The sequence below is a fragment of the Oryctolagus cuniculus genome, chromosome 10 (genome assembly GCF_964237555.1).
Source record: "Oryctolagus cuniculus chromosome 10, mOryCun1.1, whole genome shotgun sequence".
In the NCBI taxonomy this organism is placed as follows: Eukaryota; Metazoa; Chordata; class Mammalia; order Lagomorpha; family Leporidae; genus Oryctolagus; species Oryctolagus cuniculus.
In genome coordinates, this window is record NC_091441.1 from 106,308,483 (window position 1) to 106,333,368 (window position 24,886).

At 42.0% G+C, this 24,886-nt stretch overlaps 1 protein-coding gene across 12 annotated transcripts in view; it reads left to right on the top strand.

Annotated features, from left to right (window-relative positions):
• The window catches only part of ULK4 (unc-51 like kinase 4), a 617,184-nt gene that overhangs the window by 451,464 nt on the left and 140,834 nt on the right, over positions 1-24,886 (top strand). The window contains exon 35 of one of the 12 annotated variants that reach the window (XM_051852643.2): positions 11,627-12,415. The exons of the other annotated variants lie outside the window; for them this stretch is intronic. Coding sequence (XP_051708603.2) covers positions 11,627-11,674 — 48 coding nt within the window. The 3' untranslated portion in view covers positions 11,675-12,415. Of the gene's footprint in view, positions 1-11,626; positions 12,416-24,886 lie in introns of those variants that run through there. 12 annotated transcript variants of the gene reach the window in all.

Here is a 24,886-nt window from a genome sequence, read left to right on the forward strand (position 1 = left end):
TATAGATGAAATGGCAAAGTTCTTTAAGAGCTAGAAACCATCAAAGTTCACTGAAGGGGGCCGGGCTGGCACCGTGGCTCAACAGGCTAATCCTCCGCCTTGCGGCGCTGGCACACCGGGTTCTAGTCCCAGTCGGGGCGCCGGATTCTGTCCCGGTTGCCCCTCTTCCAGGCCAGCTCTCTGCTATGGCCAGGGAGTGCAGTGGAGGATGGCCCAAGTGCTTGGGCCCTGCACCCCATGGGAGACCAGGAGAAGCACCTGGCTCCTGCCATCGGATCAGTGCGGTGCCATTGGAGGGTGAACCAATGGCAAAAGGAAGACCTTTCTCTCTGTCTCTCTCTCTCACTGTCCACTCTGCCTGTAAAAAAAAAAAAAAAGTTCACTTAAGGGAGAAAAATAGATAACTTGAATAATGCTGTTTCTATTAAAGCAATAGAATTTTTAGTTTAAAATGTTCCTATATAGAACCCCCCAGTCCCAGATAGCTTCCCTGGTGAATTCAGGCAGACCTTAACGAAGTAGAACTGAACTGACACAGCTTCCCCAGAAGAACGGAGGGGAGGAACATTGCCCAGCCCCTTCTAAGGGGCCAGCTTTCTAGTACCTGAAACCAAAAGTCAAAGACTTCGTAGAAAATTCGCAACAAATATCTTGTTGGCCATGGTTGCAAAAATTCTTAACAGAATTTTAGCAATTTGAACCCAATTTTTAAAAGGGTAAATGCATCATGACCGAATAGGGTTAACCTCAATAACAGATTTGATTTAACATTCAAAAATCAATCACTGCCAATAAGGTAGAAACTAAGAAAGGAAAATCATATGACCATCTTAGTAGTTGCAGAAATGTACTTGAAAAAAATCTAACATCCATTCCTACTAAAACCCAATCGAGTGAGTGTATATAAAATCTATAGTTAGTGTCATACTAAGTAGTGAAAATTTAATACTGTCTCCCTAAGACGAGAAACATACATTTTCCATTATCTTTCTTTTTTAACTATTTATTAAAGAGGGAGAGTGCTCTTCTATATGATAATTCATGCCCCAAATGGTTGTAACAGCTGTGGGGGCCAGGCCTGGCTGAAGCTAGTAACTCCATCTGGGTTTCCCATATGGATGACAGGGTCTAAGTACTTGGGTCATCTTGTGCTGCCTCCCAAGTGCATTAGCAAGAAGTTGGATCAGAAGCGGCGCAGCTGGTGCTTGAGCCGTCGCAGCCAGGAATTTGATAGGGAATGCCAGTGTTGAAAGTGGCTGCTATGGGGCCGGCACTGTGGCGTAGCAGGTAAAGCCGCCACCTGCAGTGCCAGCATCCCATGTGGGTGCTGGTTCAAGTCCTGGCCACTCTACTTCCAATCCAGCTCTCTGCTATGGCCTGGGAAAGCAGTGGAAGCTGGCCCAAGTCCTTGGTCCCCCACACCCACATGGGAGACACGGAAAAAGCTCCTGGCTTCAGATTGGCACAGCTCTGCCAATTGGGAGTGAACCAGCAGATCGAAGACTTCTCGCTTTCTCTCTCTCTCTTTCTCTCTCTTTTTCCCTCTCTCTGCCTCTGCTTCTCTAACCCTTGCAAATAAACAAATGTGGCCCCTGTATCACAGTTCTGGCCCCTTATTTAGTTATTGTGGAGGAGGAGGTTTGCAGGTTGTTAACTCATACATCTTGACTGAAAGTCACAGTTCTGTTTGGCTCTCAGCTCTTTTCAAAGTGTTCAGCCATGGCAGGCTCTGAATACATCATCGTTGGATGCATGAAAAAGACATATCGAGTGGCAAAATCCGGTTACAAAACAAAACCGTAACATGGTCTGATTTACGTCACATTCTGAATATACGTATATACAAAGAGAGATGAGGGGAGAGAGACATCAAGGGCTTAATCTAGGGTGTTTCTGGGCCACTTAATTTTTTAAAATATTTTATTGAAATACAATATACATACCATTAAATTCACATTAGTATATAGATAAATAAATATTTATCTGACCACACTCATGACCAACACCAAAATAGAACAGAGTATTACTAGTACCCCAGGACTCCTCACTGTCCCCTCCATTTCCATATTTTTAATGTGTGAGTGAGCATATCGTCATTCACTTGGCGTGATTCAGTCAAGTGCTGTTATACCAGTGAAGTACTGTTACACCATATGGCATGGCATCCACACAGTTTTTATTCTCTTTCTATATATTAACTACCACAAATGAGCGAAAACATAAGATACATGGACCTCGCTTATTTCACTTAAAATGATGATCTCAGGATAATGATCTCCAGATGCATCCATTTTTGTCCTAAATGTCAGGATTTCATTCTTTTTAATAGCTGAGTAATATTTCATCATGTATATATACTGGTAGCTTTATACAGTCACCCACTGATGGACATAGTGATTCCATGTCTTAGCTGTTGTGAACTGAGCTGATAGAAACATGGGAGTGTAGGTAATTATTTCATATGCTGGTTTCATTTCCTTTGGATATTTTTCCCAGAGTAGGATAGCTGGGTCACTGGCAGATCTATTTTTAGTTCTATGAGGAATCTCCATACTCTCACCCATAATAGCTGCACCAGTTTGCATTCCCACCAACAATATAGTGGAGTACCTGTTCCTCAACAGCATTTATTATTTTTTTTTTTTGTAACATTCTAGCTGGGGTGAAGTGAAACCTCATTGTGGTTTTTATTTGCATTTCCGTGATGTCTTGTGATCCTGAGCCTTTTTCATGTGTGTGCTGGCCATATTTCATCCTGTGAAAAATGCCTGTTCGTATCCTTTGCCCATTTCTTACCTGGATTGTTTATTTCCTTGTTGCTGCATTTCTTGAGCTCCTTATATATTCTGGATGTTACTCCTTTATTGTATGCACAGTTTGTGAGTATTTTCTCCCATTCCATCAGTTTTCCTCTTCATTTTGTTGAGTGTTTACTTTGCTGTACAGAAAATTCTAGCTTGACATAATCCCATTTATCTATTTTTGCTTTTGTTGCCTGTACTTTTGGAGTGTTATCCAGGAAGTCTTTGTGTTGGCCAATATCTGGCAGTGTTGCCCTGTTTTCTCCTCTAACAGTGTGATGATTTAAAGCCTTAGGTTTAGATCCTTGATCTATGGTGAGTTGATTTGTGTGTTAGTTGTAAGATTTGTGTGTTAGATGTAGGGGTGCTGTTTAAATCTTCCACATGTAGAAATCCAGTTTTCCTAAAATCATTTATTGGAGAGACTGTCTTTTCTCCAGGAAATTATTTTAGCTCATTTGTCAAAGATTAGTTGGTTATAGATGTGTGAATTATTTTCTGGGGTTTCCATTCCATTCCATTGGTATACAAGTCCGTTTCTGTACCAGTACCAGGCTGTTTTGATTATAACAGCCCTGGAGTATGTCTTGAAATTTGGTATTATGATACTTCTAGCTTTTTTTAAAAAAAGATTTATTTATGTATTTATTTGAAAGGCAGAGTAACAGAGAGGCAGAGGCAGAGAGAGAGGGAGAGAGAAAGCAAGAGGTCTTCTATCCAATGGTTCACTCCCCAGATGGCCACAACTGCCAGAGCTGTGCCAATCCAAAGCCAGGAGCCAGGAGCTTCTTCTGGGTCTCCTATGTCCATGTGGGTGCAGGGGCCCAAGGACTTGAGCCATCTTCTGTTGCTTTCTCAAGCCATAGCAGAGTTGATCAGAAGTGGAGTGGCTGGGACTCGAACTGGCGCCCATATGGGATGCCAGCACTGCAGGTGGCAGCTTTACCCACTACACCACAATGCCGGCCCTGCTTCTGGCTTTGGTTATATTGTGTAAGATTGCTTTGGCTATTTTGGGTCTTTTGTGTTTCCATATGTATTTCAGGATTTTTTTTTTTCTAGTAGTGTGAAGAATGTCCCTGGGATCATACTGAATCTAAATTGTTTTGGATGGAATGTACATTTTGATTATATTAATTATTCGAAACCATAAACATGGAATATTTCCCCTTGTATTGTGTCTTCTGTTTCTTTCATGAACATTTTGTAATATTTATTGTAGATATATTTTTAAAAGATTTTGTTTATTTGAAAGTTAGAGTTACAGTGAGGAGGAGAGACAGAAAGAAAAGTCTTCCATCTGCTGGTTCACTCCCCAAATGGCCACAGCGTCCAGAGCTGCACCGATCCAAAGCCAGGATCCAGGAGCTTCCTCTGAGTCTTCCACATAGGTACAGGGGCCCAAGGAACTAGGCCATCTTCACTGCTTTCCCAGACCATAGCAGAGAGCTGGGTTGGAAGAGGAGCAGCCGGGACTAGAACCGGTGCCCATATGGGATGCTGGCGGCGCAGGCGGAGGATTAACCTACTGCGCCACAGCGCCAGCCCCTATTGCAGATATCTTACACAGTTAAATTTATCCCAAGGAATTTAAATTTTTTGTAGTTATTGTGAATGGAAGTGATCTTGTAAGTTCCTAGTGAGAGCATTGTTGGTAAGAATGCTATTACTTTTTTTTTTAATTTTGGAGATGACATTTTAATAATAATGCTGTTGATTTTTATGTGTTGATTTTTATATCCTGCAACTTTTGCTGAATTCTCTTATGAGTTCTGGAAGCCTCTTTGTAGAGTCTTGCATCTCCTATATAAAAGGATGGTAACATCTGTAAACGGGTAATTTAAATTTCTCCTTTCCAATTTGTATTCCTTTGATTTCTTTTTCTTGCCTAATGGCTCTGGCTAAAACTTTGAGAACTATATTGTATCGTAGTGGTGACAGTGGGCTTCCTTGTCTGGTTCTGGAGCTTAATAGAAATGCTTCCAGCTTTACCCCATTGAAGATGATGCTCACTGTGTTTTGTCATACATTGTCTAGATTGTGTGGAGGTATATTCTTTCTAAATCCAATTTTTAAAATTTTTTTAGTGAAGAGATGTTGTATTTTATCAAATGCTTTCTCGGCATTGATGGAGATAATCATACAGCTTTTATCCTTAATTGTGCTGCTTTCATGTGTCGTGTTTATTGATTTGTGTGTGTGAAACCATCCCTGCGATAAATTCGACTTGGCCTGGGTGAATGGTGAATTTTATGTGTTAAATTCGATTTGCTAGTATTTTATGGTGGATTTTGCAGCTATGGTCATCATTTTTGTGTCTTTGACTTTGTAATTCACGTAATTCTAGCCTCTCAAAATCAGTTTGAATGTGTTCCCTCGCTTTGAATTGGTTTGAGTAGTTAAGAATTGGGGTTTTATATTCCTTACAAGTTTAGTGGAATTCTGCAGAGAAACACCTGGTCCTGGGCTTGGCTTTGTTGGGAGGCCCTTTACTGCTGGTTCAGTCTCAGTCTCTTCTTCATGTCTTCAGACTTTCTATGTCTGTACTTCAATTATGGTAAATTATGTGTGTCCATCAGTCGATCATTTCTTCTAGATTTTTCAATTTACTGACAAATAGCTCTTTGTAATGATTCCTAATTATTTTTTTAGAATTCTGTGATATCATTTGTAACATCTTTCTCATCTATAATTTCATTACTTTGGGTCTTCCCTTTTTAGTTAGTTGGGCCAGTGGTTTATCAGTTTTGTTAATTTTTTTTCACAAAACTTCACTGATTTTTTGTTTAGTTCTTTTGCTGTTTTGTTTATTCTCTATTTTTGTGTTTATTTTTATTTTTTATTTAGTAAATACAAATTTTCAAAGTACAGTTTATGGATTACAATGGCTTCCCCCCTCCCATAATTTCCCTCCCACTCACACCCCTCCCATCTCCTGCTGCCTCTCCCATTCCATTCACATCAAGATTCATTTTCAATTATCTTTATATACAGAAGATCAATTTAGTATATATTAAGTAAAGATTTCATCAGTTTGCACCCACACAGAAACACAAAGTGTAAAATACTGTTTCAGTATTAGTTATAGCATTATTTCACATTGGAGAACACATTAAAGACAGATCCCACATGAGAAATAAGTACACAGTGACTCCTGTTGTTGACTTAACAATTTGACACTCTTGTTTATGGCGTCAGTAATTTATTTATTTCTTCCTACTAATTTGAAGTTTAGTTTGGTATTTTTCTAGGTCCTTGAGATTCATTGTTAGATAATTTATAATATTGTTTTTTTGTATCCCATAAATTTTGGTGTTTTGTGTTTTCATTGGCATTCATTTCAAGGACTTTTTTATTTTCCTTTTGATTTCTTCTCTTGCACACTGTTCATTCAGGGCTATGTTGTTCAGTTTCCATGTGTTTCGTATGTGTTCTTGAGCTGCTTTTGTTATTAACTGCCAACTTCATTCCATTTGGGTCAGAAAATATGCATGTTATGATTTCAGTTTTTTGAATTTGTTGAGACTTACTGTAGGCCTCATATATGGTCTATCCTAGAGCATGTTCATATGCTGGTGAATATGTTATCTGCAATTGTGGAATGAAATGTTCTGTAAATACCTACTAGGTCCATCTGTACTATATAGTATGTTATCTTAGTTGTCTTCTTGTTGATTTTTTTGTCTACTTGTTCTGTACATTGATGAAAGTGAAGTGTTGAAGTCCCCCATTATTATTGTATTGGGGTTTATGTCTCCCTTTATGTACATTATATTTGTCTTATAAAACTGGGTGCCCTACTATAGTCACATCTTCTTGTTGAACTGATCCTTTAATCATTACATAATGAACTTCTCTGTCACGTTTAACAGTTTTTCTCTTATGATCTCCTTTTTTCTGATAGGAGTGGAGCTACTCATGCTCTTTTGTTTCCATTTGCAGGGGATATCTTTTTCCATCTGTGTCTTTATTGGTGAGGTGTGGTTCTTGTAGGCAGCATATAGATGGCCTTGTTTTTTTTTAATCCATTCAGCCAGTGTCTCTCTATTAACTAGAGAATTTGGGCCATTTATGTTAAAGGTGATTATTGACAAGTAATGACTTGGTGTTGCCATCTTTTCATAAATACTCCTATTGTTTGTTTTGAGTATCCTTTGTTTTTTTACTAGGAGGTTTTCTGCCTTCATGCTTTTCCATGATGCTGATTATCTTTCTCTATTTCTGTGTGTAGGACATCCTTAAGTATGACTTATAAGGCAAATTGTTTTAATTTCACTTGTCTGGGAAGGTCTTTATTTCACCTGCATTTATGAGTGAGAGTCTCACTTGGTCATGTATTCTGTGTTGGCAGAGTTTTTTTCTTGAGTTAGATTATCTCTCTGTTCTCTTCCGTAGAGTTTCTGTTGAGAAATTGCTGTCTATCATTTGACAGTTCCTTTAAAAGTGATCTGGTGCTTCTCCCTTGAAAATTTTAGGATATTCTCTGTGTTTTATTTTTGAAAGCTTGACTAATGTATCGTGTTGAGAATCTTTTCAGGTTATGCCTAGTTTGGGTTCTGTGTACTTCCTGTAATTGGATGTCCATATCTTTCTCCAAATTGGGAAAATCTTCTGCTGTTATTTCCCTGAGTAGGTTTTCTAAGCCATCCTTTTCCCTATGCCTTCAGGAGACTCATATATCTGGTTATTAGGTGATAGCCCAAAGATCCCAAACCCTGGTTTTGGTCTTTGTATCGACCATGGATGGGTACAGTGTGTTAAAGCTACCACACGGAATACCTGTACCCGTATTAGAGTGCCTGGGATGGAACTCTGATCCAATTCCCTCTTTCACCTGGGAGGCAGCAGATGATGGCTTAGTGGGTGAATGGGTCCCCATGACCCAATTGGGAAACGTGGTTGAAGCTCCTGGCTGCTGGCTCCTGGCTTCAGGCTGGCCCAACCCTGATTATTTCAGGCACATGGGAAGTGAACCAACAGATGGGTGGTCTCTGTCTCTCTCTCTCCTACCTTCTCTATCGCCCTGCCTTTGAAATAAAAAAGGAGTATATATTTATTAACTATAAAAGGTTTCAACCTGAATTATTCTTAAGGAAGTTGGTTACCTACAATTTTCCCAGTTTCCTTAGCTATTGAAATATGACTTGGGTCAAAAAGTAGTTGTCTGCCTGTTCATTTCAAAGTTACTATTTATTCTCACATAGAATGTGAGCAGTTTTCATGGGGCCACATCTACGTGATCTGGTGAAACAAGTTGAGAAATACCAGCCTTGATTAATTTGGCTTCTTTCCTAGAAACAGGTATATTGTTATGTTGAATTTTTAACATTTGTGTTTATCTTCTAAGTATTTTTACTTAGATTTTGATCAGATACCTTATGATGATGTGTGGTTGTTTCCACAATTTCTGTCATTGAGGTTAAGTCTTCTTTTGGACCAATAGCATGGGACATCACTAACGATTTGAGATTTGGGCTAACGCTTTAGTGCAGTAGGTTAATCTTCCACCTGTGGCGCTGACATCCCATATGGGTGCTTTTTCGAGGCCCAGCTGCTCCTCTTCCGATCCAGCTCTCTGCTATGGCCTGGGAAAGCAGTAGAAGATGGCCCAAGCACTTGGGCCTCTGTACCCACATGGGGGAGTGGGAAGAAGCTCCTGGCTTAGATCGGCCCAGCTCCAGCCATTGCAACCATTTGGGGGAATGAGCTAGTGGATGAAAGACCTTTCTCTCTGTCTCTCCCTCTCACTATCTGTAATTCTACCTTTCAAATAAATAAATAAAATCTTTTAAAAAAAGATTTGAGATTCATTTTTTGAGATTGTTCTACCCTCAGGAGCATGCCTATTAGATCAAGTATTTGTTTAATTATTTGAAAGGCAAAGCAACAGAAAGAGAGGAAGAGACACAGAGAAGGGGGGATGGAGGTGGGAGGTGCAGAGACAAAGATCTTCCATCTGCTGGTTCATTCTCCAAATGGCTGTGGCCATCAGGACCTGAACAGGCTGAAACCAGGAGCTGGGAACTCCATCCACATCTCCTACAGGGGTGGCAGGGGCACAAGCACTTGGGCCATTATTCGCTGCCTTCCCAGGCACGTTAGCAGGAAGCTGGATCAGAAGTGGAGCAGCCGGAGCTCACCAGCACTCCTGTGTGGGAACTCAGTGGTTGTTTAGCCTGCTTTGCCCTACATGCTTTTCATATGCAGCAGACAGACATCCATTTTACGAAGAAGTAAATTTGAGTGTAAATTGTTTGGTTACGCTATTCCTATCTTTCTTTTTGTCAAAGTGAATTGGAGGAGATATTTTTTCAACTCATAATTTTTTTATAATTATAATTTAGCTCATAATTAAAGATTCACTTGAGGCAAAAATAGGAAACTCACTTCTCATGTAAATGAAACCTCAAAGCTATTTAGACTGTGGAGGCCAAGATAATTACAAAATCCATCATGCAGAAACACTGAAAATACAGAAAACCCAATGTTTAGCCCAGTGATCAGTTTCCCTTAATTTGTCACTGAGAGAAGAATAAATTATTTAAGAACCAAACACCGTTTTTCTGTATATTATTGTTTAAGAGCCAGTTCAAACTCGAACATTATAGCCACTAACATTGAACGAATATAGCAAAATATAAATCAATAATTAATATAAGTACTTTTATGGTTTTATTTTTTATGTGTAGATATTTATATAGGATCATTTTATTGCAGTGAGTAAGGTGGACATTTATATGACGGTGTATTGGTAAAAATTTTTCAAACATTTAAGACTGTTAATATTTTATTTCAATGGCTCCAGATAGCATTTGCCATATAAGTATTAAATAAGTGGGAGTGGCATCTGCCTGTCTTTTCTTTGACTATAAAACTATCATTTCTTTGTATGCAAGTTTCTGTTTTTTGCCCTGTACTATAATGAATTAATGGAGAGAAGTGTGTGTCCGGAGACGTAGCAGCAAAGCTGATCCCATGAAAATGTCATCTCCTTGACCCAATTTGCTGTCATCCTAATAGAACTGAGCAGAAGGAGACGAGCCGTCCTGATTATTTCATAGCACAGAAATGGAGGTGCGCAGTGGCCCCAGGTGGGAGAGCTGTCCAGGTGTACTCCCCGAGGCTCATGCAGTAGCATCTTGTCTTTATGCTGTGTGGTTCTCCAGAGAAAGTAGCATTTTCGTCCTGACTTTCCCTCCAGAAGGATCTCTTTTCTCCTTGGTTCATCAGAAACAGGCTGAAGACATGGCAGCTTGTCTCTTTGAGGGCCAATAAAGAAAACACCTTTTAAAATTGAGGTGCCGATGGATCACAGATAGTTTGCTTGCTTGGATTTCTACTTTAATCTGGGTCTCAAGGTCAGCCTCTCTCAAGGTCAGCCTCGTTGATGTTTACCTTGGCAGGGCTAGACCTTACTATGTTGCCCTCCTGAAATGTATGCTGGGTTCTTCAACTGTGGAGTGTGCTGATGCCTTGTTGTCTGCAGGGGTCACAACACGGTAGCGCGGAGCTGTGAATTCACAAGTAACAGCAATAGGGAGGAAATAGTTGTGTCCTTAAAGATTGAAGACAAAATGATGGGACTTTTAATTGGCATTCTGCATGAGGGTGTTCGGCAGGCTCTAGAGGCACTTCCATCATTCAGTTGGCTCACCCGTGGACACAGCATTTAAGTAACTGTGCTTGAGTTGGCTTCACGAGCTACCAGATCAGTGACCATGGGCAGGTCAATAAGGCTGTTTTTGCATATCAAAGCAGGGAATTGAATGAAGGCACCTCATAGGGTTGTTGCCTGGACTAAGGGAGTTGTAGGTGAAGAGCTCTTAGCATAGCAGTTGTCACAAGGTACATGCCTCTCCCAGTGTCTGCTTTTGTCTCTTTGATGCATTGTTTTTGGTGGCGTATTATCTTTGCTCCTATTATTCAGTAATACAGTAACGTGTCATGAAAAATGCATTATAGCTACAGTCAATGAAACCCAATTCCCAGGTGTGTTTTAAAGGGGACCATGTCTGAGATGAACAGGAAACTCGCCCGTTGGTTGTGTGTGAGCTCAGAAAGCGTGCCTATGCATCATTTTTGAAGCAGGAAAACAATATGGATATTTAATAGTGTGGATATTTACCCATAACTGTGATAAAGTAAAGTTGGCACTTTTGATAATGCTGTTTGGCTTCTTTGTTTGGGTCTAATGCCTGCAAAATTATCCTGCCTGTAGCTCCCAGAGGCCCTTCCCATACAGCATGTTCTGTAATCATATTACTGATCTAATAAACATCTATCTCTTATTGTAATAAACTCTCTTTGTGAACAGCCTCATTAATGTGCTAAAACAGTGTACCCGGGGGTATTTCTAACAATTCCACTGTAGCTCCAAAATGAGCTGCCCTAAACAGCTCTGTTGGTGCAGAAATTGCCACTTCAGCTAAGGTGATTGAGTCCCCTGCAGTGCCTAGCGGCTCACGGAGGCATACAAAGCAGGACGCACAGCAAAGACACTTGGGGAACAACAAAGTCTGTGGCGTAAAACTTTAGACAGACCATCTCATTTTAATGTGAATTCTGCATCAGTCTCTTTGAATAAAGGGACTATTAGTTTATAGAGCTGAGACTTCATGGAGTTCATAGTAAATGTGTAGTGTTAAAGCCTTAACTATGTCCAACCAATTTTATATAGAGAATTCTCTTCTTGTAAAAATCACCTGATTTGGTGAAGTTTTTCTGTTAGGGTGTGGTTTTTATTTTATTAGCCTCTACCATTTTATTATAAAATATCCATTCTTTTAAGGGCAGTAACACTGTTTTTTTTTTTTTTCCCCCTTTAGGGTATATTCACTGCCTCAAATCTGTATTCTTTGGATATGAGCTCTTAAGAAAGAATTATTATAGCATGAAGATATTTTTTCAATAACCCTGGATTCAGTAAACAGTCATTTGAACAGACTTGCATATGATTTAATTCTGTAGTACAGTTTGGAATATTATACCTGACAATAACATTCCCAAGTTCCCTTCTTCCTCACTTGATGAGTGTGGGAAATTGTGGCCGTCTGTCCCTCTCGTTACTCTACACAGCCAGGCTAAGCCCTTCTCATCTTCTCCATTGGCTGTAGCAAGCCTGGCACTGGGCTCATGGCACTACTTGAAAATCCCTAGCCACAGTGCTTAGGAAATATTGCCACATTTTTCTTCATTTTAAGATGGGAAAGGTAGGTTTATTTCCTGTATCTTAATTACAGTATGAAGCGTAAGCACATCATAACAATTCAGATGTTAGAGAAGTGATTCAAGTAAACTCAGAGTCTCCCCTTCTTGTAACCCCAGTATATCCATTGTTCACATTTGGCACCTGTTCTTGCATTCCTCTCACTGGTTAGAATCGCAAGCAACAATATCAGTGATTTTCTCTGTGTGTGTGTGTGTGTGTGATTTTTCACTTCTAAATTTGGGACCATAATATATTTTGTGACTTTTTATCTCAATGTTACGGGCGTTTGTCCATACCGGTGCTCAGGCACCAGTCTTGCTCTTTTCGTAGACCTCTGGTGCTTCACAGTATGAGCGTAGGAGAATTTGTGCCACTCAAACGTCTGCTGACAGGTGGCCATTCGGGTCATTCCAAGTAATTTGTTATTATACATGTGGTACACTAAGCATTCTTGAGTGATTTTGGTTCTTCTACATTTCCTTTGATTAGGTAATTTTTTGCAAAGCAAGATGGCTAGATAAAATCATGCTTTCATTATAATAATGATTAATCACCATGTAACTTCCCGAAATATTCTATTATAATAAAGATATACAAATGTACCTGTTTTCCTAGATCCTCACTAACATTGCATTTTTTAGTCTTTTAAAAAATTTTAGTCCCTTTGATAAGTAAAAAGAACATCTTGAACTTTCAGTTTGGATTCTGTGGCTATATGGCGTTAAGAATGAATAAAAGCAAACACAGTTATACAAATACAAAATATATGCAACATTAAGGCATTAAGTTTGAAATATGGAGAAGTGGGTGATTTTATAGCAAAGTATACATTCCCAAGATTGGCATCAGAATGGAGAAGAGTGTCAAATTTGGAAAGTTGTTAAAATGAGATTATTTAATTATATGGCTCTCTCAACCTCTTTATTTAAAAAAAAAACAAAACACAGATCTAATTTTATGTTACCACAAGCAAGTAGAGAAGATATGCCAATCACACCAAGAAATCCTGCAATATTACCTGTAGAAATTCAGATCTTACTATCTTACCTGTAGACATTCAAAAACATTAATATAAATTTTATCACTAGAACAAACATTCTTAGGTACGATAACCAATCATAATTTTTATGTTTTTAAAGTTAAATATAGATGCCACAGGACATCACCTTCTTTGCTTTCTAAATATCCTACAAGACTTTTTTTAAAATTAGAAATAATATTTTCAAGGAGTGTTTTATGAAGGAATGGGATCTGCTTTCCTGCAATGACAGGGAAAGAGGGAAGTGTTTTTTTTTCTTGATTATCCTGTGAGGAATTCTTTCATAAGCATTTAAAGGGGCTGCCAGTTTGATGGGTAAGTACTAGAATCTCATGAATTACTACCAAAATAGAAAAAACTCACAATATGAAAAAAACAAACAGGTAGACCCTGGTAATACACTGCTTTGCATCTATAAGATGAGTCTGGATGGCTCTACGTGTAGGTTTTAGATTTTCAGGGTATGGACACTCCAGTGGTATTTAACTGATGATCCATTTGTAAAAACTCCATTTAAGAAATAGTGATTCTCCAAACATGTTTAATGTTAGTTCCTAGAAATCAGTAGTATACATTTAAAAGAAAAAGCACTGAGAGCATTTTCATTAATTTAGGAAAGAGTAATGCCTTCTACTGCTAGCAGACCTCCGTGGTGGGACAAATGTGCTATAGATAATGCTGTAAAAGAAGAGAAATAAATCTGCAGTCTAAATCATTACTTGAAGTTGATAAGATTTTTATGCCTAGAAAAACAAAGTGAAATAGCTAATAATTGGAGCTAAAAATCAAATTCCAATCTGTTGGTGGTATATAATATACAGAAACCAATGGCTTATCTGTATACTGGCATTAATTTGAAAGAAATAGAGATGGAGAAATATATGTTCACAGAAGTGAATCAAATCACTCAACCAAAAGACCAAAAATGAACGTGACAAGAAAATACAAGTCATCTGCCAATATAAACAACAGAAAAGTTTCAAAGATAAAATCCATGAATTCAGAGACATACTAAGTATCTGATAGTAAGACTCACTGCTATTAAAAATATTAATTCTTCACCAAATTAAGATACAGACGTAAAGTAATGACCATAGTCCCATGCATAAGTTTCCTCATTCATTGTGCTGCTCCTACAGAATAAATATGAGAGATTGATCAAGAATATTTTGAAGAGACAGTCCTGCTTTCACTATTCTTTCTTCTTCTTTGTCTCACAAGACCTTATTTTAATAAGGTATAATGTATATAAAGTGAATAAATTTCGTGTATTTCATATATGCAGGTTTAAGATCATGATGCTACTTCCTGCGCTGTTCTCCCTTCCTCACTTTCACCCTCCCTCCTCTTCCCCTTTTGACTTTTCTTTTGACTTTTTGGAATGACATACTTGCAGTTTACTTTATAATCACAGGCTAACCCTCCACTAAATAAAGGATTCGACAGCTAGGAAGCGGAAAACCCACTGTCCCTCAGGAGCATGGACAAGGACTATAAACAGTAAAAATCTCAAAATGCCAATTTCATTAAAATACATTACCTTTTTTTAGACTATGTTATTTATCACAAATCAGATAGAGCATAATTTGTCTTTTTGGGACTGGCTTATTGCACTATGTATAATCTGATGGCATCATTTTGTTGTAAAAGACAGAACTTCATTCCTTTTTATGGATGAGTAGTATTCCATGGTTTACATATCCCATAATTTCTTTATCCAGTCTTCAGTTGACAGGCATTTGGGTTGGTTCCATATCTTAGCTATTATGAATTGAGCTGCAGTCAACATTGTGGTACAGATAACTCTCTAATAGGCTGATTTCATTTCCTTTGAGTAAATGCCTTGGAGTGGAATGTCTGGGTCATACAGTAGACCTATTTTCAAATTTTTGAGGAATCTCCATACTGTCTTCCATAATGGTTGTACTGGTTTCCCACCAACAGTGTATTCAGGTACCTTTTTCCTAACATCCTTGCCAGCATTTGTTATTTTTTTGATTTTTGGATGATAGTCATTCTGACTGGAGTGAGTGAGGTGAAACCTCATTGTTTTTATTTACATTTACCTAAGGGTTAATGATCCTGAGCATCTTTTCGTGTGTCTGTTGGCCATTTGTGTTTCATCCTTTGAAAAAAAAAATGGATGTTCATATCCTTAGCCCATTTCTCAACTGGATTGTTTGTTTTGTTGCTGTTGAGTTTCTTGAGCTCCTTATATATCCTGGATGTTAATCCTTTATCAGATGTATAGTTTGCAAATTGTTCTTCCCATTCTGTTGTTTGCCCCTTTAATTTGTTGAGTGTTTCCTTTGCTGTGCAGAAGCTTCTTAGCTTTATGTAATCTTACTTGTCTATTTTTGCCTTTATTGCCCATGCTTGCGAGGTGCTATACAGGAAGTCCTTGCCTATGCCAATATTTTGCTGTGTTTCTCCCGTTTTCTGCCAGTAATTTGATGGTTTGAGGTATAAAGTAGGGATTCCTGATTCATTGTGAGTTGATTTTTGTAGAGTTTCAGGTAGGGAACTTTTTCATACTTCTGCATGCAGAGATCCAATCCTCCCAACACCATTTGTTGAAGTACTTTCTTTTCTCCTGGGAGTGATTTTAGCTTGTATGTCCAAGACTAGATGGTTTTAGATGTGAAGCTTCATCTCTGGTGTCTTCTAAGCTGCTCCATTTGTCTACATGTCTGTTCTTCTGCCCAATACCAGCTGTTTTGATTATACTGGACTTGTAGTGTGTCTTGAAATCTGGTATTGTGATGCCTCCAACTTTATTGTTTAAGATTATTTAAGCTATTCAGGATCTTTTGTGATTCCATATGAATTTTAGGGTTGATTTTTCTAGATCTGAGAAGAGAGCCTTTGGTATTCTGATTGGGATCAAAATTGAATCTGTGAATTGCTTTGGGTAGTATGGATGATGATATTAATTCTTGTAATCTATTAACAGTGAAGATTTTTCCATCTTTTGTGTCCCTCCCATTTCTTAATGTTTTGTAATTTTCACTATAAAGAGCCTTCATGTCCTTGATTAAATTTATCCCAAGGTATTCAGATTTTTTGTAGTATTGTGAATGCTACTGATCTCACAAGTTCTTTCTAAGCCATGGTATTGGTTGTGTATGCAAATGCTTTTGATTTTTGTGTGTTGATTTTTATATCCTGCAACTTTGCTGAACTCCCTTATGGGTTCCAATCCTCTTAGCGGAGTCTTTCAGTTCCTCTACAAGACCTTTTTAAAGGAAGAGGGTGGAACCTCAAGAAGGCGTATGTCAGAGCAATGAAAGAAAGGAAAACTTGGGAGTCAGTAGTGCACTGAGATTCAGCATACGGAAGACAGATGGAAGCTGCTAGAAGCCATAAATGGGGCAGAGAAGCCCAACCCCAAAAGACTCTGTGAGGGTGCCACAGTGATGATGGACAGTGGTCTTCTCACTGAAATCCCACAGCACCTTTAGCCCTAAAAGATGAAAATGGGGGCGTTTTCCAAAGTCTTTATAAAGAGCAGCTCCAGGCATTTGTTTGACCTTATTCCCCCAGTTTCCACCTGTTGAACATAGAGCAGACTGATAGGTACACCTCCGCAGCGATGCCAGGATTTCTCCCTAAAGAAGTTGCCTGCAGAGTGAGGTGTTTCTAATTGTCTGCAGAGTGCTGGTGGTAGAAGTACTGGCGAGGGTTCCCTACAAAGAAGCTTTTCCAAACTCTGCCCCACCAGGCTGGGCTATGCTGCCACTCTCTCCACCCGTGACTCACTCATTCTCCACCCCAGGCTTCCCATGGTGCCTTTCCTTTGAGGATTTTCAATGTGTAACTTCAGCCATGGCCTGTCTGAACTCTGTGCTTGCATATCCAATGCCTAGCCAACAGTTCCATGAGAAAATCTCAGCCACTAATGGGGTGGGCGCTAGGATGATGTCTGACTATTTGCGGGCTCTGTGATCTCGCCGCCTTCTCCCGCCTCATTTTCTGCCTCTCCTCCTCGCACACCCACTCCAGTTGCTCTCCCTCATTATGGGTCCTCAGAAGTGCCAAGCACACTGCTGTCACAGGGCTTCCCCCCAACCATCCCTTCCCCAGCATTTTTATTAGGGAAATTTTAAAGGATTGCACAGTGAGCTCTTACGTAACTGCCACCTACATCTTATAATTAATGTTTTCCTGTATTTATTTCGTCATTCATCCATCCATCTTAATTTTTGATTCATTATAAAGGAAGGCCACAGGGCTTTGAACTGGGCGTTCTAACATTGAGAGACTCTTTGGCCCAACATTCTCATGGCTCCTTCCCTCACTTGGGTTGACTGTCAGTTCAAAGAATACCTCCCAGAGAAACCTTCTCTGCCTAATATGACAGTCACCAGGCCCACCATGGTACCATGTAGACATTCATTTATCATCTACCTCCCCATGTGTGTGACAGCTCCGTGAGGGAAGGATTATGCTTGCCTGGTATCCCCTGTTCTCGGCATCGGGGCCATGCTTGGCACATGGTAGGTGCTTGTGACAGAGATTTCAGGTTGTCCATCGGCATTGTCTACTCTTGTTATTGCCAGTGTAGGGGCAAGAAAACCTCACCTCTGACCTTGAAGGGTCCTTTGTGGGCCTGAGAAATGGACACAAGATAGATTGCAGGAGGAAAGCCTACAAGGGTATTTAATGCAGGACTACATTGCACAGGTGTTGCTCCCCCATTCGTGGAGGAATGACACAGGACCCTGCGCTGTTCTTTTGTCTGCTCGGCCCTCCCCGGGTTTGCTGCTGGTCCTTCCCGGGTTGGCTACCGACCCCTCCACCTCCGTGGAGGGGCGGCTCCCCCTGCCACTTTCCCCACTTCCGCGGAGGAGTGGCACACCGCCGGCCGGCTCTCTCGGGGGCTGCTCAGGTGTTATCCGGATGTTCCTGGTGCATGTTGTCTCTCTCCTCCTTTATAGTCCTCTTCCACCAATCCCAACTCTGCTACCCACACGCCGAGTACTCTGCTCTCCTCCAATCAGGAGCAGGATCAGCTCCTGTAGCTCATCAGTCAAGTTGGTGAGAGGCAGCTGCATAGAAGTTGTTTACTCCTCTCCCAGCGCCATATTGTGGGAGAGCAAATGCATAGAATAAGTCTTAATTCCAGTAACTTAGTCTAGTCCGAGTTGCTCCCCACAACAGGAGCCTCTAAAAGGAAGTGAGGAGCAAAAGAAACAGTTAGTGTCAAGTTACTGGAGGACTGCGTTGAATAAAGAACAGTAAGGTGGGGGAGGATGGTAAGGCAGAGGGGTTAGGGCTAGGGCCACTAATTGGGTTGAGAAGTGGTGGAGGATAAGGGTGGTTTAGCAAGATAGGCTTCTACAAAACTCCTTTGTCCTCAATATTCTCATTTTTAAGGTCTATTTTTTTTTATTTGAAAGGCTGAGTGACAGAGAGAGGGAGAAAGGTTGATTTATTTTTTATTTTTTGACAGGCAGAGTGGACAGTGAGAGAGAGAGAGAGAAAGGTCTTCCTTTGCCATTGGTTCACCCTCCAATGGCTGCCGCGGCTGGCGCTCTGCAGCCGACACACCGCACTGATCAGAAGGCAGGAGCCAGGTGCTTCTCCTGGTCTCGCATGGGGTGCAGGGCCCAAGCACTTGGGCCATCCTCCACTGCACTCCCTGGCCACAGCAGAGAGCTGGCCTGGAAGAGGGGCAACCGGGACAGAATCCGGCGTGCTGACCGGGACTAGAACCCGGTGTGCCAGCGCCGCAAGGCAGAGGATTAGCCTCGTGAGCCTGCCAGATTGATTGATTTTTCCATCTGCTGGTTCACTCCCCAAATGGCCACAACAGTTGGAGCTGCAGCTGGGCCAGGCTGGAGCCAGGAACTCCATCCTGGTCTCTGACGTGGTTGCCTGGGGCACAGGACTTGTGCCATCTTCTGCTGCTTTCCCAGGCACGTGGTCAGGGAGCCGGATTGGAAGCAGAGAGCGGCCAGGACTGAGACCAGCTCTCCGATACTGAATGCTGATGTGGCAAGCAGCTGGCCTCAGTGTCGTCATATTTGATGATCAGAATGATAAATTTTTCACCTGGAAGTTTCATCTCCTGCTTTTAAGCAACAGCCTCTTGGTCAGAGTGCGCCCACATGCGGGAGTGGTTACGTTTTTAGCTCTTCCAGTGCCCCGAATAGAAACTGCATTTTCCAGCTTCTCTACAAGCTCAGTGTGACCCTGGGATTCACCAAGGTCAGGTCAGTGCGAAGTGAGCAGAGCTGACGCCTGTCACTTCCAGGTTCAGCTCTTCAGAGGATCCTGTGCCTGGTGCGAGGAGCCTCCATGCACCTGCAAAACAGACTGGGCTCTCTGAAATGGAGGACGGACCCCTACCCACTTCCCGGGACAGTCAGCTGACCAGCAGCTTGAAGCTCTGCAATGGAGAGCCGTCCTACTCAGAGACGTGTGCTTACCTTTAGAATAGGCCAGGATAGCCCAGGTTTCTGTGTGACATCTTCCAGTAATTAAATGTTGGAAATGGAGAGTAAATCCTTAAAGAGTCCAAGACCCAATAGAACAAGCCTATGGGGCAGATGTATCCCAGGGTGTACCAGTGTCTGTCCCCCTGCTGACATCTTTGAGCTCCTGTCCTAGAAAGCCTGCTTCCTTTTCCTTGACACATTGTGGCTTACGTTTCAGTGTTAGCGTTCCCATAGTTAATGCTGTGTCGAGATGGTCGTTCTCCTAGCAATGTCGGGCTTTTCAACATGATTTTATTAGGTTCTGTGGCCCTATTTCTCCCTACAGTCAAGTTGGCTCATAGGCCATATGCCAGCCCCAGTTTGATGACTGAACAGTCAGGTGTTGGTTAAGACACCCGTGTCCCATAGATGAGTATCTGGATCCTGACTGTAGCTTCTGGCTAATGCAGGCCCTGGGAGACAATTTTGTGATGGCTCAAATAACTGAGTTTCTGGCTCCCTACTTCAGCCTGGCCCAGCCCTGGCCGTTGCAGGCATTTAGAAGTAAACCAGCAGTTGGGAGAGCTCTCTCAATCTTCTCTCTCTCTCTCTCCCTCCATTCCTTCCTCTATCATAAGTTAAAAAAAGTAAAATCTTTGGAGAAATAACTGTTGAAATAGAAGTTCGCATTATTTGCATTATTATTTTAAGGATTTATTTACTTATTTGAAAGAGTTAGATCTTCCACCTGCTGGTTCATTCCCCAAATGACCACAATGGCCAGGCCTGGGCTAGGCCCAAGTCAGGAGCCAGAAGTGTTGCCTGTGTTTCCCATGTGGGTGCAAGGGCCCAAGGACTTGGGCCATCCACTGATTTCCAAGGCACATTGGTGGGGAGCTGGATTAGAAGTGGAGCAGCTGGGACTAGAACTGGTGCCCATATGGGATGCTGGCAGCTCAGGTGGCGGTGTAGCGTGCCACACCACAACACGGGCCCCTGTTTGCATTGTTTGAGGACTCCACGTTCTATAACTCTTGTGTCTTTGGCTTTCTTGCCATTGGGGTGTTTGCATTGGCACGTTTGTTCAGCGTGTGAGTACTGAGTGCCTGCTTTGTACCAGGCGTACAAGACAGACCAAGAGTCGGCTTTCACAGGCTGCACCAAATGAATGGACAGGTGCATTTCTCAAAGTGACAAAGAGAGCAGTGAAAAGGGAGAGGAGCCGCAGGAGAATAAGATGAGGGTCTTACTGTGCTGGGAGACCAGGGAGGAACTCTCTCGGGACTTGACACTGGACCTGAGTGGTGACTGATGTGGCACCGCCTTTGGGAAAATAAGCAACAGACCCCACAGTCAGAGGAAGTTACAGCTGCAAACACCCTGAATGGCACCACACTGGAACAGGTTAAGAAAACGGAAGGAAGGCCGGAGTGTCGAGGGCATAATGAGCAGGAACGTGGTGGGTCCAGGCAACACAGGAGGAGAGACTGAGGCTGGGCCACACAGAGTCTCCTGGACCTTTGGAGTGAAGTAAGGCATTGCACTTACCTAAGTGCAGTGACAAACACTGGAGGTTATATGCAGGGTAGTGGTGAGATCTAATTAAAATTTTGAAAAAAAAGTCATCATAGAATGCTTGGAAGCTTAATGGACGTTTGGTTACTTCTTAGGTGGTTGTCTCAAACCCACTTCACTCATTCAGTGGCGACAGGAGTCCACCTGAGTGCTGAAGGTGGGAGCCAGAGAAAGCAGAACGTGGCACGATCAGGCCCCAGAACCGCATCTCACCATTCACCGGCGCCATCTTTGTCTCCTGTGGTTTCTGGAGCTTTGGTGTTCAATAGACTTGCTCAGGTCTCTCTTTGAGTTGATGGTTATGATGTTTTAAATGTTGCCCGATATTTTAGTTATTGAGAAGGAAGCTGTGAAATTCGTCCTGAAAGTCACCTGGGACAGCGTGGAGACCCAGAAGTCAAGGCTAATTTGACCTACCCCTAACTCTCAGCTTGTTTTTGAATTAAAAAAAAAAAAAAAAATCTTAGTACCCAGGACTGTGATATAGATAGACTCAGAGCTAAATTAGTCAAGGTAGTGACGGGTTCTCCTCCTTCTAATTTCCCTCAGTTAAAAACACGCTGTGCCTGGAGACCAGAGGTGGCAAACAGGAATCCTTGTTTTTCGCAGGGAAGAGCACAGCACCCAGGCTGTGGGCACGTAGGCTTCCTTGGGCGGGGTCATCTGCAATTCCCACCATTCGTCAGCTTAATGATTTTTTTTTTTTGCTGCCTTGGGGCAGGAGTGATGTATAAAAATGCGGAGGAACGGATATTATGGCCTGTGAAACCTTAAAGATGGCCCAGCAGTTTGGAGGGAGTCTTCTCTTTTAGGTAGCATAAAAAGAGTAAAAAAAAAAACAAAAACAAAAACTGTACCATTAAGTGTTTACTTTTTTTTTCTTTCTTAGGTAATATATTCTCTTTTCTGAAAATAAATAGTCCCATCCAAGTTAGGCCAAAGCATCGCACCAGGCAGTATTTTTTTAAAAAATAGAATATAAAAATGAGAAAGATCTTGAAAGGCGATGCATTGTGTAGAATTGAATAAAGGGAAGTAAACACAATGCAGCTGCAGTTTGAAATTGTTTCAAAATAGCTTTTAAAATTCGACCATAGGTTTACTTTGAAATATTTCCTGTTTGTTTATGTGCATGTGTCTGTTTCTCATCTCTCCCATACAGCACTCATTGGGGTGAAATGATATCTCATTGTGGTTTTGATTTGCATTTCCCTGGTAGTTGATGATGTTGAGTATTTTTTCATAAATTGGTTGGCCATTTGAATTTCTCCTTATGAAAAGCACTTAGACCCAAAGCATAGTTCATTTTCACTTGTGCGTTATAGCTTCTGTTTAGTATGGTGCTCCCGTTGTTAATGCTGTATTAAAATCTTTGTCCTGGAAATGTCTGGCTTTTTTTATGTGGTTTGTTCTTCTTTTAGATTGGATTCTTTTTTAGGTTATTGAGTTTGTTTGAGTTTCTTACCCAAGAGTGACTTGCAGTTATCTTCTCCCATTCTGTCTTTGGTCCCCTCCCTCCAATGATTGTTTTCCTTTGCTGCGCCGAAGCTTCCAAGTTTGATTTTTGTCTGTGTTTGCTTTTCTTGCCTGTGTTTTGGGGGTCTTGTCCAGAAAGTCATTACCTATACCAGTGTCTTGAGGTACTCCCCGTAGATTTTCTTCTAGTGTTTCGGGCATTCAGGTCCTACATTTAGCTCTTTAAAGCATTTTGAGTTTTTTGGGTAGCCTGAATGTGTGGGGGTGGGCATCAAGGCTCAGTCTTCTGTGCGTGGGTGTCCAGCACCACCCTTCCTCCAGTGCTTGTTTGACAGTTCTGTCAGTCCTCAATCGGCTACAGATGTGTGGACTTATTTCTGGGGTCTCTGTCTGCTCTTCTAATCTATGGGCCAGTTTTTATGCCAGTACCGTGATGTTTGGTTATCACAGCCCTGTAGTATGTCTTGAAATCGGGTATTGTGATGCCTCCAGCCTTGTTCTTTTTGCTCAGGATTGCCTTGACTACTTGAGGTCTTTTGTGCTTATTGTATGAATTGGAGGTTTTGTTTTTCTATTTGTGTGAAGAATTTCATTGGTAATTTGATGGTACTTGCTGAATCTGTAAAATCCTGCTACTTTATTAAATTCCTTTAGTCTTTCAGTTGAGTCATTTGAATTTTCTGTTTACAGACTCATATCATCTAAGACAAAGGCGGGAAGTGTCTGGCTCATGGGCCCTGTGAAGCCCGTAAAACCTGTTGGTCTGGTACTGCCAAGATAACTGCGGGTGGGACTTTAAAATTCAGTAAATCTATAGCTGGCTAATTTTTAAAAAAGCTTTATTTGTTTATTTGAAAGGCAGAGTTACAGAAAGGCACAGGCTGAGAGAGGTCACCCATCCACTGGTTCACTCTCCAAATGGCCGCTATGGCCAGAACTGGGCCAGACTGGAGCCAGGAGCCTCCTCTGTGTCTCCCACTCAGGAGCAGTGGCCCAAGCACTTGGGCCATCCTCTACTGCTTTCACAGGCCACCACAGAGAGCTGGATCGGAAGTGGAGCAGCCGAGAGTTGAACCAGTGCCCATACAGGATGCTGGCACCGCAGGCAATGGCTTCACCCGCTATGTCACAGTGCAGGCCCCTAGCTGTCTAATGCAACATCAGAATCAGAGACCCAGAGCTTCTGAGAGCTATGTAGGGATGAGGAGACTGTCAGCCCAAGCAGCTATGGTACACGTAGCAGGGATAGGAGATTGCAACTGTGTGGCCTGCCTCCCAACGAACAGGAGTAGTGTTGATTTTTCCCTCGGGCAGCCCTGGGCCTTGCTTTGCTGTTGTTGGCAGCCCCTGTCATGGTGAGGGAGTGTGGCACCTTCCCTCGGGTCTCTGGTGATGTGGGCTGATGTGTAGCAGGATGGTGGAGGCAGTGATGGCAGGGTGCAGCACCCACCATCAGCTCCAGTGGTGGCCCACGCCCAGAGGCAGCCAGCTGGCTGCAGGAGACACTGGTGGCAAGTGAAGGGAGCTGGCCTTGGTCTCTAAGGTCTTGATGGCCACGCCCCCTACCTTCGCTGAACAGTATCACCTGTAGTGCAGTGAACTGGGCTGGTTTGGGAGCTGGGTCACTGTTGCTCTGGTGAATTTATGGAGCTGCTTCCCCCTCTGCTAGTGTAGTGAGATGTCTGTGGGTGCCCAAGGACTGGGAGAGAGACGCAGAGAGTTCTGACTTCCGGGGCAGTATGAGTGTGGGCATTGGTTCCCTTCTCAGATCACACCACACTGCAGACCCTGGGCTCTGGGGCTGGGGGAGAGATCATGCAGCTCCTTCTCCAAAGCAAAACTACTGTGCGGACTCCAGGGGACTCCCCTCATTGGGCTGAAAACCTGCGACAACGTGGGCCTGTCTGGGAGCCAGCATTGCTGCTGGCTGTCCATGGCAGTTGGATCTGCTGGGCCTCTCTGCAGTGGACGGTGCCCCTAGCTGGGAACCAGGGTCATGGTTGCAGGTGCACTTTGTCCTTCACTCTAGGCTAGCACCCCACTGTTACAGGCTCCAGTCTCTGCCTTGCTGAGTTCCAGGGCTCTCCCTCAAGCACTTACCTTAAAATGTAGCTTTAGATCTATTGTTTTGGCTTTTCTTTATTTAGAAGGAAGGGGAGCATTAGGATTGCTATTTGGTCATCTTAGAAACAGTTTATCTTCTTTTTTGTTTCTTTTAAAAAATTATTTAAGAGAGAGAGAGAGAGAGAGAGAGAGAGAGAGAGACAGACACTCCCATCTCCTGATTTGCTCCCCAGATGCCCACAATGGTGGGGACTAGGGGCCTGCCTGGGTGCTGAGAACTGAATTCAGGTCTCCCATGTGGGTG